The 20,213-nt window shown below is 43.9% G+C and overlaps 1 protein-coding gene across 7 annotated transcripts in view; it reads left to right on the top strand.

Moving 5' to 3' along the window:
* Nucleotides 1–20,213, top strand: part of LOC147178465 (myelin transcription factor 1-like) — a 93,280-nt gene that overhangs the window by 54,322 nt on the left and 18,745 nt on the right. For 2 of the 7 annotated variants that reach the window (XM_086068267.1, XM_086068266.1), the window contains exons 4-9: nucleotides 7,912–8,021; nucleotides 11,814–11,868; nucleotides 14,521–14,551; nucleotides 15,534–15,596; nucleotides 17,085–17,443; nucleotides 18,087–19,127. In XM_086068267.1, coding sequence (XP_085924393.1) covers nucleotides 7,912–8,021; nucleotides 11,814–11,868; nucleotides 14,521–14,551; nucleotides 15,534–15,596; nucleotides 17,085–17,443; nucleotides 18,087–19,127 — 1,659 coding nt within the window. The other 5 variants (XM_086068269.1, XM_086068265.1, XM_086068271.1 and 2 more) reach the window with 5 other exon arrangements.

The following is a 20,213-nucleotide window of genomic DNA, read 5'->3' as shown; positions in this document are numbered from 1 at the left end:
AGGGAGGAACTGTCTGTCTGTCCCAGACACATACACACACATATTGTGAAAAGGCCCGGAGTTAGAGTGAAAATGTTCCTCTAACTTCCCCAAATTAGCTGTACATCTGCTATGTGTAGGTCCTTGTGGCCTAAAGAGTGGAGTCAAGGCACACTGGGTAAAATGGAACTTGCAAATGAATAAACACACAAAAAGGTCATATAATTCATAATTATGCTACATTATATTATAATTATTATTCAAGTGAAGCATTTTTCTTGGGTGCATATATGTTTTATATAGCATTAAGCATACCCTTTCTTCAACTTTTTGCTGAGATAATCTTCTTTTTTGCGAGTTTTACCCCCCAAGTATAAAATGCTCATACATCAGATGTAAAAAGCAAAAGGAAATGAGATGTCAGTCCCGGTTGTGTGTATTAATGCTTTTGAATCAGTTTGCTGAGGGAGCTTAGTGTGACTGTGAGAAGTTGTCGGCCACAGCAGATGCTCTTTGTTGCAGTGCAGGCTATTGTTGTTGAAAGCTGAGACGGGGGGGGGGGGGGGGGGGGTGACGATGATGGTGTGGTGTGTTTTTTTTACTCGGCCTTGGGCCAGCTCCCGGCAGTAGAAGAGCACGGCGCCTCCCTATTGGCTCCCCGTAGCTGTCAGTAACCGTCTCCCCGCCCCCCTGCCGACCCGGCAAGTTGAAGTAAAGTTTGAGCAAGTTTGTGCCGCACGAGTACAAAGTTGGCGGCGGCACTTGACGCTCGCCGCACACGACAGACAAACGGAATGGCCGCGAAGATGAAGCTGTGTCGCACTTTTCTAGGTTCGTATCAATAACTTTTATTCACTTTAACGGCTAACTTTACAAAGCGACATCTTGGCATAAGTCTGTAAATGTATTTTTTTCATTTGAAGCGCAGATGTAAAATAGGCTATAGAACACATCCTTTTATGTTTTATCAGAACGTTTCCAACAAGTGAGCCGTTTTGTTAACGGATGCCGGTCGTTGGGGGATAAGAGCGAGTTCTACGTCTTTGCCCGTTGTAAAAAGTTTGGCGTCAACAGGGGCCAATAACGGACATATAGTTTTCAAAATAAACTTTACTCCGTCTACTTGTCTCGACGTGTCCGGACAAAAGAGAGTTGATCCCCTGGGGGACCTAGTGGTCCTGGTACCATGGGGACAATGCCAAGCTGCGAGCTGATTAGAAACTTTTTTTTTTTTTTTTTTTTTGCTCTGCGTTAGTCTGTCGGCTTGTTCCATCTGTCGAGGGCCCACAGGGGCCTCCCGGGTCCCAACCTTACTTTTCAGTCAGCTGCTGCCCCATGTAATATTTATGCACAATATCGCCACCATACAACTTCACTCAAAAGTGGTAGGAGGCCTAGCTGTGCCATCTGCACTCACAACTCATCAACATTAATTTACAACAAAAGCAAGGATTCTTTGAGGTTGCCCTCTTTTTTTCTAATGTTTTTACCGAGGAGTAAGACACGACAGGCAACCGCTCAAAGTGTATTCAGTGAAATACTCAATGAACAAGTCATTATTGTGACTCTGCTGTACTTTTTTTTAGTTTAGTTGTTTAAAAAAGTGCAAATAGTATTTTTTTTAAATTGTTTTTCCATTTCATTATATTTAAAACAAAGCAAAGTTCTGACACATTCAGTGATTATTTTTAAGTTATACTTCAAATTAATGTTTTTTTTAAACCTGCTTAATCTACTTCCAAACTTGATCAACTTTATTTAAAAACAAATATTATGTACTTTACTGTAGCATATTGGTGAAAAAATAATTAATATAACATCCTAAATCATAGTCAATTAATTTCAGATATATCTATTATTATTACTTTTGCAATAGAACAGGGTGAAAGTTGAAAGTGAGGTTTAATCTACAGTTCAGCTGCTGGCTCAGCTGTCAACATATCACGAAATGACATGAAACAATGAAGAAGACTTTGAAATTAGCACCAACAATAATGTTGTATCTGCTCATCAAGCCTATTGTTGCACCTAATGAAGGAAAGACAAAAAAAGCCTTTGTTGCCTCTACAATAAACTTGTGTAAGTGATTGTTGCTGCTCTGAGAGCTGTCCAGGGTACTGATACTCACATGCAAAAACTCTTTGGAGCTCTCTACAGGTCGACATGACACCAGCATGGAGAAGTTAATTTAAAGGCTGGTACTGTCCCTTTTAAGTCACTTCCTCACCAGACCTAACTTTGCACATGGCCTCCTCCCTTGTTCCACTCAGCTGGATCAAGGCCCAAGATATTTCTTCAACCCCCATCCCCATCATCCCCCACCCGCCTTGTTTATTCGCTTGTCGCCCCTGTTGTGTGAGTCCCCTCTCCTACGCAGGCAGCCACAGTCTGAAATCATACTGATGCGACGTGCACACCCGGTGATTGATTTCAGCTCCAATGCATAACAATGGGATTGCACAAAAAGAGCCTGCTGCAAGGAGATAAGAATTTAATAGAATTTCTGAAAGCTGAAGGTTGAGCTTTTTGAATATTCCCTGCGTGCGTGGCGTGGAGACAGCAGATAAAGAATGGCATTTGTGGGGACTATTCTCAAATGGCTTGTAATGAATGGTTGTCATTTCCACTAATGGTTTCAAAACAGCAAAGCAAAAAAAGGAAAAAAAATAACATTTGGGAGTGACTCCAAGTAACACTAAGAGGCTGCTTGGAGTTGGCATTTTGTCTCAGTAAAACTATCAGCCACAAATATGTGACAGTGATCGCTCTGCTTCAAACTTGAATCATCTTTAACTCTCGTAGTCTTTTGAATGTCTTTGCCATTGGACAATGTCAGTTGTAGTAACTCCATCATTGCTGAATCCTAGAAGGAAAACAAATGCCCCTTGAATGAATTATTGGACTGTACCACTTTCGGGCACAGGGAGGAGAAGGTTTAAATGATGGCGACAGGACCTAGTTGAGTGCTGTGACTAACTCTGAGATGCTTGCTCTGACTAATATGCAGGGACGCTTTTTGGCCTTTTCAATATGTGCATAAGATTCAAATGCGCTTTTCCTACTTTGAAATCCTCAGCTTTGTCGACTCAGATGATGCATGTGTTTGGGAGCGAGTGAGTGGGGGGGGAGAAAGTCAGCGGAGAGGGGGGCGTGTTCAAGTACCAGAGAGTGCGTCGTTTGGGGCGCGCGCGTGTGTGTGTGGCGTAAGGGGTGGGGGGGTGGGGGGGGGGGTCCTCAAGCCCTGCCCATGTGATGCTCGAGGTTTTACTACAGCTTCCGTGATGTCATGGCAAAGGGCGGAGGGAGGAGAATGGGGGTGGTGGAGGGGAGGAGGGGATACAATGGCTCATGAGGGAAAGGTAAGTCAATATTAGGTTTTTTTTTCTCGCTGACAAAGGCAAATGAAGCCATGTTTTTGCTTACAAACAAGTAACATCCCTCACGCTCGATCCGGAGCCGCGAGCCGGTGCTGCGTGTGACCGAGGCCGCTCGCTTCCTCTCCATCATTACTACCACATCTGGACCTTTGGACCGGGATATAAAAATCCTTTTAAAACTATCACTCGGATGTTATAGTCCTTTCAAGCGAACTTCTTCATCTACAACTATTAACACAGAGGAGGCAGCGACGCAATATTATTGATTCAAGGTAACGAACTGCTTCTTCTTTTTTTTTGATGCGTGTATACTTTTGCATACTTAATTAATCAATTAGTAAATCATTAGCAGTTTTTTTCCCTTCACACTCATTTATTCAAACTTACTCATATTTAAAGTGTATAGGAAGGAAACTATCAGTGTTTTGATAACAGTATACGGGACACACACCACAACTATAGCGCGTCTATCCACTTATTGTAGTATGTCAGCGTGGTTTGTGTGTATCAGTGTGTAAGTGCGCGTGTAGTACTTGTCCTCCACTAATGCTCTTTTTACGGAGGGGCATCTTCAACTATGTCCTCTAGCTTCACCTTTTGCGTTTTCCGCAAATACGTGCATCCGTTTGCTGTACGCTTAATCGCCGCAGATCCGTGGATATATACTAGCCATATTTGTGTTCATAGTGCAAAGTGTGCAATCTGATGTGCGGAGTTTGGTGTTAAATGCTCGCTGTTGTTGCGATGCGAGAGATGGATGGATGGAACGATGGATGGAGCGTGTTAAAGAGGGAGGGGTTGGCCATTTGATCCTCTGCAGCAAAAAAAACAAAACAGCGATGCTCTTTTCAAATGTCAGCCGTCTTTAATGGTGTGTGCATTTGTCCCCCGAAAAGTCGAGCATAGAAATAACCACCTCTATTGGGGAGACACGCTGCACGTTGTGTCGTGATTTTTTTTTAAACGAGTGTGTTGTCGGATTCTCAACCCGCGGTGCGTAATGTGGACCTGTGTTGTGTTTTTTCCACTCACAATCCTCCCCTCCTCTTTGCTTTGCTTACATGGCCACGTAATGTGTGTGTGCGTGTGCGTTACTCGGTCTGTCAATGCACCTGCGTCCTAAGATGGAGGAAAGAGATGAGGGATGATGACGGTGACGATGATGATGAAGAAGCGCATTATATTCGATGTGTGTGTTGTTGTTGTTTTAAACTGTAGTTGGCTGTACATTCGATTTGATTTCCTAGAAAATACTTTGGGAAAGTTTTGCTGTTATTTTTTGTGTGCTAATGACTTAGCATGTCAAGGTTATAAAAAGGAGTAGTAGCATGTGAAGTGAACTCACTTTCATCCTGTCTTCAAAGTATGCACATTTGAAAAAAAATTCAAGGCCGGAGTGCAGTTTCTGAGGTTTAAAAAAAAAAAATGTGTGCATTGTGCTTAAAAGCGTCCGTGTCTCATGTCATGTTTCATGTCAGGCATGCAGCGTCCACTATAAGTGACTTAGATCTGATGCCCCACTGATGGATGTGATGATGAACACTTTTCTTTTTGTTTGTTTTCCTCGGCTTTCTTTTCCTGTGAATTGTATCCCAGTTTCAAAGGATTACAGAATTAGGTTATTGGTGCCTTATGCTGTCACTGGAGACTATAGAGGCCGCATGCAGCTCAGGCCGAGCTCACCTCTGTGTTTTTAGTTACCTTAGTGGCGAAGCTTTTCTATTTATTAGGGACTGAATAGCCTGTGGCGAGGACAGCAGGTGCCGGAGGAGAGAGCGTAATAAACATGTTGGAGGAGCAGCTGGGGCCAAATTGCACCCTCGTCATTCAAAGCCTATCAAAAATCTAAGCTATACAAGCAAAGGTCAGGGTCCTGCAGGCTTTCAATGGAGAGCAGGCATTTCAAATGACAGGCTTGGAAATAATGAATTACATGCCCTGTGTTGAAAAGGGGGAAAAGCAAAAGGAATTCTGGTCAAAACGATGCAAAACATACAGTCGTGTGACACATCACAAAACTGTGCAGCGGCAGTGCCACGGTTTTATTTGATAAGCGGCGGTGACATATTTGTTGTTGCTCAGATGCTGAGGTCAGGGTGGCCCTCAGGGGAGCTTCTCCAAAAGCTGCTATTGCTCTCCTGCATCGCTTCCTCTCTGTCCCATAACTGCCCGGGACCAGGCATGTGTACTTATACCAGCCCTTTAACTGCTCTCTTTACACACTTTCTAACCACTGAGTCTCTTATTAGCTCAAAAGTATTCAGATGCGGCAACTCGGCTCTCTTTTGTTTTGTGATTTTAACCTTTCCTCCTCCACAACTTTTGCTTTGTGATTCCCTTTCTGCTTCATTGGCGCTCTAATCACATTGTATTGTGACTAAATCCTTCTTTACAAGAGCAGGAGTGTACAGCTGGCTTGGCCCTGTATGTACACTTAATACTGTTACAGTCAGCCCACTCTGGTATTTAATCTAACTATGGATTGAGGGCTCTTTGCTCCATTGTCCCAGTACAGTAAGCTGCGAGTAATGGTATTACCCTTGCATAAACTTTGTTTTGAGGTAATATACAAAATTCTGCATTTACAAATATAATAGTGCCCCGTTTTGATTGACACTGTGGATATGGCGGTACAGTTGCCTGTTATGGTGGTTGGCGTAACGCTACACTACATCATAGAAGTCTTCCTAATATTTTGTTCCCCAATGTCCTAAGATAAACAAAGCAAAAATAAATCAAGCTCCCCAATGTCATTCTCTAAAATAGTGAGCATTATCATGAGAAGAATATGCAGGTGTACCTAATGAAGTGTCCTGCTCGTGCTCACATTTATAAAACAGGAATGAAAAGAGTTAAGCTCTAAAATGAAGCATCTTTTCTGTAGGATCAGATTTCTTTTAATCCATTCACTGTGCATGAAAGCGCCACTCATATACTCCCACACCCTTTTTGCTTCTGATTAAGCAAACCAACCCCAGTGAACAACTAATTGTCTCATGCACCTTCAAGTTTTACTGTGAAATAATGAGCAGTGAGTCTTTTAGGTGGAAATAAGCAGCATAGGATCAAAGAATATATAATATACAGTATATACGGGAGGAAAGTATAGGGACGCCAATTTAGTGCCTTTTTATGATTAAATGTGGAATTTGATCTGCTCAGTGGTGGTTCTCTCCAGTAGGAACATTTGCTCACTACTCAACTCAAAGAAGAGCGACTTCTACCTGAGGCAAAAATGTGTTCTAAAACGCTGCTGTACATTTTGCATTTTAGAAGTACTCTCGGCTCCTCGGCCTCCCGACTAACAAACAATGCAGGACAGATGCTCACATCACTTTACTTTAAAAGGAAGGAGAAAAAAAGATCCTGAAGGAGATTGAAGTGTTTTCATGAATGTTCGTGTATATGTGCGGAGACAGCTGAGACAGAGATGCGGACCAACAGTATTGCTGTTGTCATCACTTTCGTGCCAAGGGTGGGAGGCAGGGGGTGTAAAAGTTGATAAACAAGCATTTTGCAGAGTGCTGGCTGGGCGTTGGTGAGTTTTGCATGTAATGGGCAAAGTCGGGATGAGAGGGGGGAGTTTGGGGGGAAAGAGGCTGCAGGAAAGGCATGGAGTGGGGTTCAGGACCTCTCACTTCTTCTAATCTTGGCTTTTGGTTGGCATTACAGCTTCAAGTAACGCTATAGATTAGGGATGGGTGAGTATCGATACAAGGTATCGGTGCTGATACCAGTCTTATTTTAAGGTTACATACTTGCGTTGTGGCCGTTTTATTATCAGGAACAAGAAATTCGAAGAATAGAAAATTGCCATTCATTTCATGCAATTTTAGGGAAAACGCTTTATGTAGATTTTGGGAGGAAATTTCAGCCATCAAAAGTACTAGTGGTATCAGTACTTGATATCGGTGATTACTCAAGTTGAGTACTCGTACCTGTATCGGTCTGAAAAAAAGTGGTATCAAACATCCATATTCTTTATTCATTACATCTGGCTTCACTTCACCTCGTGTTGCGGCAAAGCAAGACAACATCTGTTACAGTATAAGAAGAATCTATTGGGGATTTGGAATAGACTTGAAGTTTCTCTTGGGTGATCAGGGCAATGAAGTGAAGAGCTATTACCTTAATGAAAAAACGGGGGAGGGAAAAAAAAGAAGCCTGATTTATGGATGATTCATTATTTACTGACCATTCATCCCTTGCATCCTCCCCCCTTTCTCTTATACATGTGCCCTGAAAAGCTCGATAAAAATGTGCAAATTTGATTGATTCTTTCAGTAGACTGACAGAGACCCCAGCTGGGGCACTTAACCATGTACGTGTGTGTGTGTGTGTGTGTGTGTGTGTATGTGTGTGTTGTGTACATGTGTTCGCTAAAGTAGTGTGTACCAAGCTTGAGTGCCATCACCCCACCCCCTTAACCTTGTATTCTTTAACCACACCCCTCCTCAAACCACTACCCGTCCACTGGTACAGATCATGTCAAATATCTCTCATTTTTTATCTCATCCCTCCCTCACCGCCTTCTTTTCTCTCGTCCTCACACTAGAAAATGAGTTTCGGGGCGAGCTGGTGAACCAGCGGTGGACACGAGGCAGCGAGAGGACCAGCAGCCGCTGTCAGGCCTCCCTGAGACTGCAGAGCCGTCGACCAATCATGGTGAGTGACAAGCCCCTGCAGCAGCCCCCCACCCCCACCCCCTCCCCCTTTAGACACCCACCACCACTCAGAGTTACCCGCACACTCCACCAGCCACTTCATTCTGCTTCCTGGGCATTTCCTAACTCAGCGGGGACATCAAGGAAAGGGGGGGAGGATGACATGTAAGAAGGAGGGGGTGCGCTTTGGGTGAGGGCGGGGTCAGATGATGGTAGGTTGAAAACATAATCAAACAGCACATCAAAAGTCCCGCTCGGCCCCGCCCTGCCCGTGCTCCGCTCTTGCCCGGTTCATCTTAGCTCAGTTTAGTTAAGCTCAGCGCTTTGCCTCTGCTGAGTTAACTTCTGCTACAGCATTTTTTTATTGTACTGAAACACAATAAAAAAAAAAAGGAACTCAAAAGGATGGCCTTGAGCTCATCGTACTTGATATCAGCAGAAACGAATATTCCAACCTAACTTTCCTGCGCTCCCAAACTGTGATCATTTTGAGGTTATTTCATCAAGCAGAAAACAGCTGGTCTCTTTTATTTCCTCCTCCCGTTCATCACAACTGAGGGCGACACACAACAAAGAGATTGAGGGGGCTGAGGGGGAGAATGAAAGCGAGATGAGTAAGGTGGGGGGGAGTAAGGACAAGGAGGAGGAAGCGAGGGGGAGTGGGCTGTTCCCCCATGGGCCCGGTAAAAGTAGTTTCGCTCCCCCCTGATGGCTCAGGTTCATCTAAGAAGATGACGTTTATTGATTTGGTTTGATTTCTGCTGCTGGGGGAGGGGGGGGGGGGGGCTGAGGAGAGAGAGAGAGAGAGAGAGAGAGAGTGGTGCTACTCTTATCATCTCGGTATGGCATCTGTCACAAAACCGTCCTATCAGAACTGAAATAGAGAAGATGCTGTGGTTAAAACTGGGATCCCATCAGGATCAGGTGCAGATTCAGATTTATTTATTTATTTTTGTCAAAACCTTGGCCTTGGCAAGTAAACAGTAATTGGGGAGGGGATCCACTGACCTCCAAAATTAAATGATTTATTTCCTTAGAGTTACTAAGTAGGTTTTATTTATTAACATTACATTACAAACAGATAAATACAATACATATGTGTGTATCAGTTTTTAGTGTTACAATTTTATTTGTTTCAAATTACAACATTATAAAACATATTCAATCTTATGTTTTTGTATTTCATTTCAGTTTTCAATATTGTGATGTGAGAAGTCAGTTTTACTGGCTCATGATTATGCATATGAGGCCCATTAGGAAAACCCACTTAGATTAGTAATATGGCTCCTTGGGTAATTAAAGGCCACTAGTTTGGCCTTGGCGGAGGTCCGCTCTTTTGCGCTTGCTGTTCTATGACTAGCGAAAGACAGACTCGCCCCTCCTCATGCCGCTCGACTGCTCTCTCTTATGTGAATTACGAAAATGAAACTGTGCCAATTCAACATGGAGGCCGCCCGTCGTGGTCAGTGTGAAGCATCCCTTAATTGGCAGCTGCTGCCTGCAGGTCATTTTTGGTGATGTCAGTCCTCCGTCACCAGTTGCAGTTGCCATAATTCCTTGCATATCTCTCTCTCTCTCTCTCTCTCTCTCTCTCTCTCTCTCTCTCTCTCTCTCTCTCTCTCTCTCTCTCTCTCTCTCTTTTTTTTCTTTTCTTTTTCTTGTAAACCTAAAAATGAATGAAAGAGTCATTAATTTGAGCCAAGAGACGAAGGGTGACCTTCTCTCTGAAGTCATTGCCCCCAGCGAGACATTTACATAGAGCTGCCACAGTGTCGAGCAAAGCCCTCCTACACCAAACGCATCACACAAAAAAGTAATTGAGAATGTACAACACAGCCTGTAGGGATGAGCTTTGAATTCCACCTTGTGCTTTTATTCTTCTTCCTCCACACTATTCCACATTACATTTCACAGTTGTAGAAGTCACACATGATATACCGTATGTTCACGCTGCGAGTGTCACACTTGGATTCAATATTCCTCCCTTCTTCCCCTCCTACTCTCTTTTTATGCATGAGATTTTGATAATTCTGCGCACAAGGGGTCTCGCTTTAAAGACAACAAGATAAAAAGGACAAGTTTGAACATACATTAGAAGCGGCCCCTTTCAAAGAGATTATGGAAAATCAGGTGAAGGCCTGCCTCGCTGCATTTGGATCCACTCACGATGACTTTGTGCACATACAAATTTAATGAGTTGCAATTGAGAAAAGGGACAGGAAGAAGCGAAGAACTCGGATGCGCTTACCAATTTAAATGTGCGTAGCTATGGTTACACAAACATGAAAGCGCTTGGCGCCCTTTCCTTATGACTGATCAGTATGAGCAGCAGCCATTGGAAGGAAGAGGGCAAAATAGATGAAAATGTTGCACGTGTGCCTTTAGAAAACATGCATGTTCAGACAAAGACCTTCTCTTTGACTCATTTGATGAGTTCAGTAGCATTGTTTACACCTATAGCCGTCCACCTACTTTGGTTTGGTTTGTATACCATTTAATTCATCTGCTTTTAAACTCCATTACCAAGCCCAGCAAATTGATTGGGCGTATACACCGAGCGGCTGATTTGTGTGAGGGAGCACACGCACATTCATAGAATCACTCCTCGCTGCACTCTCATCCACTCAGCTCCTCCTTGCGAGTGGGGTACTATAAAGAGTCGACTACTTTCTTCAGGCCGGGGAACAAAGCTGCGGCTTGTTGCACAACTTCAGCACTGACAGCACCTGATCTAATAAGTGGCAGAGAGCGGTAGCAGGCCAAGGCTGCGGAGGGGAGGGACGTTTTCTGTCTGCACCTGTACCTCCGGCCTGACACTAAAGCCTAATGAATGAGGCGAACCCCGGGTGAAAAAAGTCCTTATCGACAACAACAGCATGCTTCATCTTCTTCTCATCCCTCCTTCTCTCCTTCTTTTCATAACCAGCAGGAAAGGGTCTTTGCCAAAAAGTGAGAGGGAAAAGGGGAAAACTAAGAGGAGAAACAGGGCCTTGTGTTCGAATCCCACTGTGGCGTTGCCAACTTGATGAGCGAACGAGCACAAAGCAGTTAAGTGCCTGGGCAAGGAGGGGCTAACGGCGGGCTGTGCGGGAGCTCCACAGGAGCTAGAAACAAGGAGAGAGTAAACCCGTGATAAAATTAAAGTCCAGTAATCAAAGCTAAAAGCTCCATTGTGACTAAAAAGCATCTGATAGCTTTAGAGTGCAGCAGCACTAAGGAGGCGTGGCCCTCGTCAGAGTAGTGTGTGTGCGTGCTTGTGTGTGTGCTGGATCCGGGTTAACACCTGCTCTTTTGTGGCTTAAAAGCCGAGCTACAACTAAGCAATGCACACAGTGTCTCCACACACACACACACAAACAAATTTGGCTCCATAGAAGTTTTATTAAAGCAGCTTTTAGAGGCCTGTATGATTTTTGCCTCATTATTATGATATTCAAAGTTGTGATTTCCGATGTTTTCTCTCACTAATGGTTGCGGCCCCTGTGCAGCCAGGGCCGCCTATGCAATACGCAATCATGTTCACCACCACTCACCACTGCAAATTACAGGTGCTTGTAATGGAGGGTGTGAATATGGAGGACATTTTAAAATTAGCTAGGGCTCCCACATCCAAAAGCCCACCACACTTGTCTCACTATTCATACACTAAGAAGGCACATTGGTTCATCTTGACCCCTTCCACCCATCTGCCACAATCCCCTCCAGTTCAAGGAAGGGCTTATTGAAATGATGACTCCTCAGCTTTTTTCATTGAGAAATGATTGACTCTTGTCCCCCCCTGTCTGTCTCTCAGATGAGTGTAGAAAGTGATGACAAGCGAACTCGCACTCGGTCCAAGGGAATCAGAGGTGAGCATCATTTTTTGTTGTTGGGTCAGGTGATGTCTGTTTGCATTAAAACACAAAAATGGTCAGTGCTGTATTTAACAATGTCAGAAATTTTACATAGAAATGGGTCATATGTGCAACCCATGAAAACTGCAAAGTTTAAGAATTAGCTTGATGAAATAAACATGGAAGGACCTATTTTCGTGCCCAGTACAAGTCTAGCGCAAAGTGCAATTTTCTTTCTTTTGGTATTTTCATAGAGGGGCACAGCTAGAAAGACGCGATGGCGCTGTTGTGGGCGTGAACACAGCCAGCTTCTTTCTTGACCAATGGATGTGGCACCCTTTAAATTCAGATATACAGTGTTCCCTCACTTTTTGCTGGCGATATGTTCCAAGAACCCCGCAATTGGTGAAGTTTTGTGAAGTAGAGGTAGACTTTTTTATTTTATTTCCTTTTCTTTCCTTTCCTTTCCTTTCCTTTGCTTTTCTTTTCTTTTCTTTGGCGGTGAGATTTAAGCCATTATGAACCCCAAACATGGCTCCCACCCTTCTATACACCCTTAATAAATTAAACGTTTAAAATAAAAAATGTAGAATAAATATAGAGCTGTTGATTATAGGTTGCGTTCATAAATTAATGTGAGCGGATGCTCCACCCCCCTGAAAACAACAAAGTGTTGTCTGAAAAACTACATTCAAGTTGTTATTTTTCATCTTAAAATGGCTTTCCGTAACCAGAAACCCTATTACAAATGTCACAAATGGTGACAAATGAAAATCCGAGATAGAGTGAATCGACAATAACCAAACCACAAAGTAGTGAGGGAACATTGTATTAAAAGAGGACAGTAATAATAATAATTCATGAAATGAATTAATTCCTAAAATGATTCAGAGGGTTCGTTGCATGTTGTTATCATATTTATGAATGAAATACAATGATATCCACAGCAGAGCTCAGAATTTGTCTTCCTGCACCTCCATAAAATCAAACAAAATCACGTTACTCCACCTGCGCCACAACTTAGACCTGCTTTTAGCTGGTCTAAGTTCAAGTTTACTTTCTGTCACCAAATTGTCACATGCGCTAGGGGGGGTTGTTGATTTTAAATGGAATGAGCTAGGAGCTGCTTCAATTGGCATTGGAAATCAGAACTCGGCTATTTTCCCTCCAACTATGTCGCATAATGACGCAAACACCCTCGACTATGTGCTCCAGCTAACAAAAATATGAAAAGAACGAAAACTCCACCCATTCACACAATTAGACTGCACTTTGCGCTGGGCGTGGAAATAGGGCCCTAGGTCTGAACCTAAGTGGCTTCCCCTTGTGTGGCGTTTGAGTTTGAGTGCTTTTTTGCTTTCTCCTTCAGTCTACAAACATGACTGTTAAATTGGCAACTGGCAATCAGTTCATCTTAAGATTTCAACAGCTCAGAGGCTTTTCCACTATTTGCTAACAGACCAAGTAAAGAAGCCTTTAACTGGGTTGTAGTAAACTACCATATGGAATGCATTCTTGCTGAGAGTTAAAGTGAAAGATTTGCTGCTTTTATATGTGTCGAAGCAATGTGGCTGAGCTGCAGTTCAGATTCATCGCTACTGAATGATGAAAGACGGAGAAACTGAGATGCTTCATACACACACACGCGCGCGCACACACACAGAGTGCAGTGAGTGTGTCTCTGTGTGTCTTGATACAGTATGTGGGGTGTTCTTGACATGTGATTAATGCATGAAATATTGGAGCCCTGGCTCAATTCTCCAGGGTTGTATTGTTTTCTTATTTGCGCCAAATGAAAATAGAATATTTCTCCAAACTCATTCTGTTGCTAAACTCCCAATCGATGCCGTCAGCCAGCCGACAGTGATGTGTGTGCTGATGGGCAGCACTGCTTGAGTGGTGTTTTCAAGGCAATTACTTTAAGTTGACCCTGAAAAACTGTGCTTTTTTTTGTCATCATTAGTGTTGTTTTGATTTGAATTTAATTTCTCTACTTATATCATCTAAAATGTAAGAATCCATTTTTTGTAGGGATGTTAGATACCACTTTTTTCCAGACTGATACGATACTGATACTTAACTCTTGAGTAGTCAGCGATACCAGTTACCGATACCACTAGTACATAACCCCCCCCCCCATCATTTCATTTTAAAGAAAGACCTATAAATACCATACAGTACTTTTCCTTAAAATTGCATGATATTAAATGGCAATTTTCTATTCCCCTAATTTCTAGTTTCTGATTGTAAAACAGGACTAGAGAACCGCCAATACTGGTATCGACCACCGTCATGAGTACCGATACCTTAAAATAAGACTGGTATCGGCACTGATACCGATACTATTGGTACTCGCCCATCCTTGACTTTTTGTATTGCTGATGCCTGCATACGATTTGTCACCATTCATGTTTTTTCCCTGTTTGCTTATACTTGTGTTTGTCTTTATGCTTTCCTATGTCAGATACGGAACGTGTGTGTTTAGATGTGAAGTTTGAACTGAAGTGTGTGTAGGCTTTTCCCTCAGCATATGCGGAAGCCTCATGGGATTCGTATGCATTTGTGATTTATTGATCTGGATTTCTTTTAGCAGCACGGATTTCGGAACACTAGCTCATGTTTGTTTCTGCCCCCCCCCCCCGACCCCCCCTCCTCCCATTCTTTCAGTTCCTATCGAGCATGTAGGACAGGAGCTGAGGTAAGAAAACACCTTCATCTTCATCTTTTATAAAGTTGTTTTATGCGCATAGCAAAGCACCCTCGGCACTCATAGACACTAACAATGCTTCTTTACGTAAGCGAAGCTCCAAATTAGTACAGTATTTCTTTTTAAGTTCTTACCTCTTCTCCGCTTGTGCTCAGCGCCTCAAACTGACTATTGATCTTCCACAGCATTTTGCTATTTCCTGCTATAAACACATATTAGATCCAATTCAAGGAGTGTCTGATGTCTGCAAAAACGGATGAAGGATGTGGGAGGAGCTAGGACACCTGCTCACATTCTCATTGTATCCAGGTCATGGGCTTCAGGGGCTCGCCTGCCCATGCCCTTTCACATCTTTCTGCTCTCTAAATGATATGCAAGTGGACATATTTTGTTGGTCTTCATGGTCACCCTAAGCATTGCTCTGTGCTCAGAACAGCAAAAGGAAATAAACACGAGGGCCTCAGTGTAAATGCATTTTCTTTTACATGTCAAATTAATAACCAGGAGAACCGGAGTAATAAAGGGGAATAGGTGGGATACGTTAATGAGAATTGAAATGAGCCATCCTGAGGGGTTATAGCAACCTCAAGGGGTGGGTGAGAGGGACCAAGATAAGGGTATGGGGGGGGGGGGGGGGGGGTTGCCTGATAGTGATGGTGAGGAGCGCAGAGCAGGGGAAATTACAGCAGGTCTTGGGTGATCATTATCGCTCTTGGTAACAGGATATAGGCCAGGCTTGATGTACGACACACAATATTATGTTCTCCCAGCTTGATGCCACCTGCATTCATGCATCATGTGGATACATATCAGCGGCCAAGTGTGCCTTTTGTGCATGTGCATCTCTGTGACGCGTGTGCTCGCTTTGCATGCCTTTGTTTTTATAGAGGAGAGTTTGCTGTCATTGTTTTTGCTTGATAACTCCAAATGCACCATGTCTTAAACATCTTTACCCTCCATCCATCCCATCCAGCTGCCCCACCCCTGGATGCAATGGCTCCGGCCATATCAGTGGGAGATACTCACGACACAGAAGGTAGGGCAGATAAAAGAAACTCTGTCTGTCCTTCTTTGTCTGTTTGTCCTCGTCATCGCTGATCCATCACATCTTGCTGTCTTGGGAGATTTTTTTTTTTAAGTTGACATCACAGTTACACTATATTGTATTACATGGCCATAACAAACAACAACTTGATATCATACACTCGTAGAAGTAAAGGGACACATGTCAATTTCTGACCCTCGTGGTAGATTCGACACTAATGCACCCCAGGGTATTTTTATTACATTTATCATGAACCACTCCAGGCTATTATACATCTAAAAGTAGATTTATTTTTTTAATCTGTGTAGCCTTATGAATTAACTAAAAGCATTCTCATTCCAAATCTGAGTAAGATCCACGCACAAGCGTCAAAATGTACACATAAAAAATCGTCTGACCCCACAGCATCACTGTCATATACTAAAATTGCTTTTAACCTGGCCAGCAAGGCTAGTAATTAATTTTTTTAAGAGTAGTGGTGGGCAGAGTGAGAAAGGATGGTGTCAGAAACAGAGGTGCCACTACTAATAATAAATTCTGCATCCTCTCTTGATATGCAAACAAACACATCTATTTATCAATAACTGAACACAATTCCTATTCATAAAACTATGGAATAAAGATAATTTGGTTTTAGTTTTACAAAAATTGTTTTATAAAGTACAGTTTGCTCTTGTTTTGCTTCTGAATGTCGAAATGGAATTCAGCTGCTTTCGGGGCAGGGTATATCTTGATCAAATCCTCATTATGTAGCAGTTTTTCAAAAATATTTGAAAATATGAATGACATAATTACTCGCTTGAGTGATTTTAGAGTTGTTTAAAAACAATTAAGGTTGCAAAAAAATTTACAGCAGGCCCTGCATCCTTCCACTTTTTCTGTATGTAGCCTTTAAACAAAATCGTTTAGACGCCCCTGTACATGTGCAGTTTCAAACCCTGAGGTCACACTGAGTAATTATTTGAGTATGATTGATAGCTGCCGAAAGAGCTTATATACGATGAATCACAGTGGGGAAAGAGCACAAACTCTCCAGCAGGTGTGAAAGTGATTTCTTCAGGTTCCATCCAGCTGCGATCCTCTTCATGTGTGACTCTCACACTCCCGAGAGCAGGCAGCTCACTGGCTTGTGAGTCCTCTTTATTGTGTCGCAGACATTAGCTATCTGTTTACACGTGTAGTCATTCAGCAGGCAATTTCAAATGCACTTTGTTTATAGATCCTCCTTCAATCTCACTCGCTGTCTCCCAGGTGAGAATAAGGGGGAGTTTATTGGATTTCACCCTCCGTTGCCTCCCCCGCTTGCTCTCACCATACAAGTTGTTCATTAAACGTTTCAGTCAATTGGCTGAGATTGGTTGCCATATTTGATCGTGAGTGAGCATGGCGCCCTCCTCAGGCTCCCTTCGTGTCCCTTCTCCAGCACATCTTCAATCATACACAATTGTCTTCTCGCTTTCCTCTCATCTCTCCTCCCAGCGTTCTGGGATGCCCCATAGCCAGAAAGCGGCGTGTTGAGGAGACAGAGGCGGAGCAGGAACCGGAAACGGAGCGGCCGGCGTCCAAAAGGAAGTCCCACCCCTTGAAACTGGCCCTGGATGAGGGCTTCAGCGCAGAAAGTGATGCCACCAGCAGTGAAGCTGAGGGAGACGGTGAGAGGGATGGCGAGAACAGCAGCAAGAGCAAGGATGATGAGGATGACATGGACGCTGCTGCAGAAGAAGAGAAGATTGTGGAGAACCTCGCACACGGGCAGACAAATGGACAGCGTGAGGAGACACCAAGTCAACAAAAGGAGGAAGAGGAGAGGGAAGAAGCAGCAAATCAGACGGAATTAGGTTAGTCTACTCTTAAAGGGGGAAGTCAACAATAATATGTTATATGTGACCTCACTCGTCTAAACATGACATTCTGATTAATATTACATTTGTGGAATAAAAGTCATGAAGCAAAATCCAGCCATTTTTATCCATCTCAGGGGACGGCCATTTTGCCACTTGCTATCGAATGAAGATGACATCAGTGTTGCTCAGGTCTCAGGTAACATCCAATCACAGCTGAGCTTCAGAAAACAGGTGAGCTATGATTGGTCCTTGCCTGAGCCCTGAGCAACTGTGATGTCATCTTCAGTCGACAGCAAGTGGCAAAATGGCCGCCCCCTGAGATGGATAAAAATGGCTGGACTCATATTCCACTTACGTAATTTTAACCAGAATACCATATTTAGACTAGTGGTGCTGTATAGAACATATTATTGTCCCCCTCAAAATTTGGGTTGGCTTCCCCTTTAATTCTCATTTTTCTCAGAATAACAAATTTGAGTTAACTTTAAGTAAAATCTTGCTGACATCACCGTCATCATCAGATTGTGAGAGGTACTTTTTCCCCTTAAGTCCTCAGAAAAAAGCTTCTATTCATTTGTAATGCTGCCTTTGCTGCATTCATTCTCATACGCATTTAAAAAAAAAAATGTTTTCACAGAAGAGTGTGTCATCATTGAGTCTCAAATGACGCCGGAGTGTCAATCTCCTCCTGGGAACGCTGAAGAAGTGGCCGACTCTCTCCTCCACCTCGGCCGAGTCCCTGCTACCAGTAACGGCAGCGATGCTCCAACTGTGGCCACCCCGGAGCCTGTTGCTATGGAGACTGAGGGGAATGTCACAGTGGCAGTGGAACACGGTGAAAAAGTAGAGGAGGAGCCGGATGGGGATACGCCTGAGGCAGAGGAAACCGTAGTATGCAGAGGTCAAGACGCGCGCGAGGAGACTGAAGAGTTGGTGGATGACCGAGGTGAGCGTGGAACGCTGGCCAAGGAGGTCCACCATGAACCCGCAGCAGATGAAGAGGAGGAGACAGCAGAGCCAGCACAACAGAGGGAGGACGCACCAGAAGAGGAGGAGAAAGACGAGGAGGTGAATCCTCATATGCCAACTGCTGTCCGCACCATCACCAGCACCACAGCAGCTCAGGGACCACATATCAAGACTGAAGACCACAGGGTTAGTCCTCTGGAGGACTACAACACACATGAGGACTACAGCGAGACTATAGCTAGTCCACTTAACAACTATGACACCCACAAACCACTTAATAACTATAAGACCTGCCTTCCTTTAAACTACATCGCCCACATGGCCAGTCCACTCGAGAACTACTCCCCAAATCCCAGAGGCGATAACTTTAAAATCCACAAAGTCTCGCCCTCTGCCTCGCCCGACATTATCGAAGTGCACTCTGACAAGTCGGATGAGAAAGACTTCGATGACGTGGATGGTGACGATGAGCACGACGACGAGGACAGCCTCTCCCAGCGCTCCACCGTCACAGATGAGTCGGAGATGTTTGACATGACCCGAGGGAACCTGGGCCTCCTCGAGCAAGCTATCGCCCTCAAAGCAGAGCAGGTGAAGCCGGCCGGGCCCAGGGAGTTGCTGGCTGTGCCCGACATACAGCACCACAGATACTTCACCATGGAAGACCGGCCCAAGCACCTTGAGGTCATCAGAAAGAGCTACTTTAAAGGTAGGATAGAGTGCACAGAAAAGCAGGAACTTTCTGAGACAGGAAACTTGCATGCAAATGTGATACTGTGTAGTACTGTAGAACTTGACAACTTGCGCCGCTGTGGGAGTGGTCACAGCCGACTTTAAACCTGGCACACTTGTCACACAGAGTAAAGACATGGCGGGAGCACATCTGTCAAATGAAGTGAGCTCTGCTGCCCATTTGGATGATTTAAAAAAAGATATAACATAATTTTGTCATAGACATTGATGCCCACTGTTATTTATGAATGAAATATGTTACATTATACCAGCTGTCTATCCTCATACTTCTGCCACTTAGTCTGAGCAGGCATAAGGTTTGGATGGACTTTCAGACACCAAATTGTCATTCCGCCAGGTGCATCTCCAAGACACCCCTTCGGCTGCGCCGGGCAGCCCAGCTTTACTGAGACTGGTCTTCCAAATTGCCAAATGTATTTTTATTGTGTTTTATTTACACCCTAAAAACAGATTGGTCAAATTTACACTTCAATTACTTAATCACTTCAACACAATGCCCAAGCGGTTATGTGCCAGCTGAACTTGAAGCGCGGCAATGAATCACAAAGCCTGCTTCGGCTCGACAACCTTGCTCTACTTTGTTGAGAGAAGAAGACAAGAGCAGGGTTAGGCGAGGCGGTGGCACGTGAGCAGAAGAGAAAGTCAAGGAAAGGCCCAAGCACAGGTTGCTTGTTTATGGTTGATGGAAGCTCGTGTGTTTCTCAGTTGGCACACTGTCCCCTCGTCATGCTCCTCGTGCTACCAGCAGCAGTGTTATTACATGCCTGCGAGTGTTGCCCTCTCCTTGGACCCCCCTCCCTCCCGTGGTGACGTTCGTGTACACTGCTCAACCTTAATTAGGGGATGCATGTCTCATTAGCATTCAATTTGAAGGCCAATAGAGCATCGCACCACTCTTTTCCGCTCTTTCATTCCTCCGACGCCAATGGTGCCATGCTGCTTACCTCCAGTAGCAGGAAAGTCAAATGTGAGTTAGTAATTGCGTGTGGTATGTTGTTGACAGACTGCCGCACTCTTAAAATATACATGTACTTTATCAGGC

Source organism: Leptonotus elevatus, chromosome 2 (assembly GCF_054856555.1).
Source record: "Leptonotus elevatus isolate MCC_2025b chromosome 2, RoL_Lele_1.0, whole genome shotgun sequence".
Lineage (NCBI taxonomy): Eukaryota > Metazoa > Chordata > Actinopteri > Syngnathiformes > Syngnathidae > Leptonotus > Leptonotus elevatus.
This window is presented reverse-complemented; position numbering and strand designations above follow the sequence as displayed.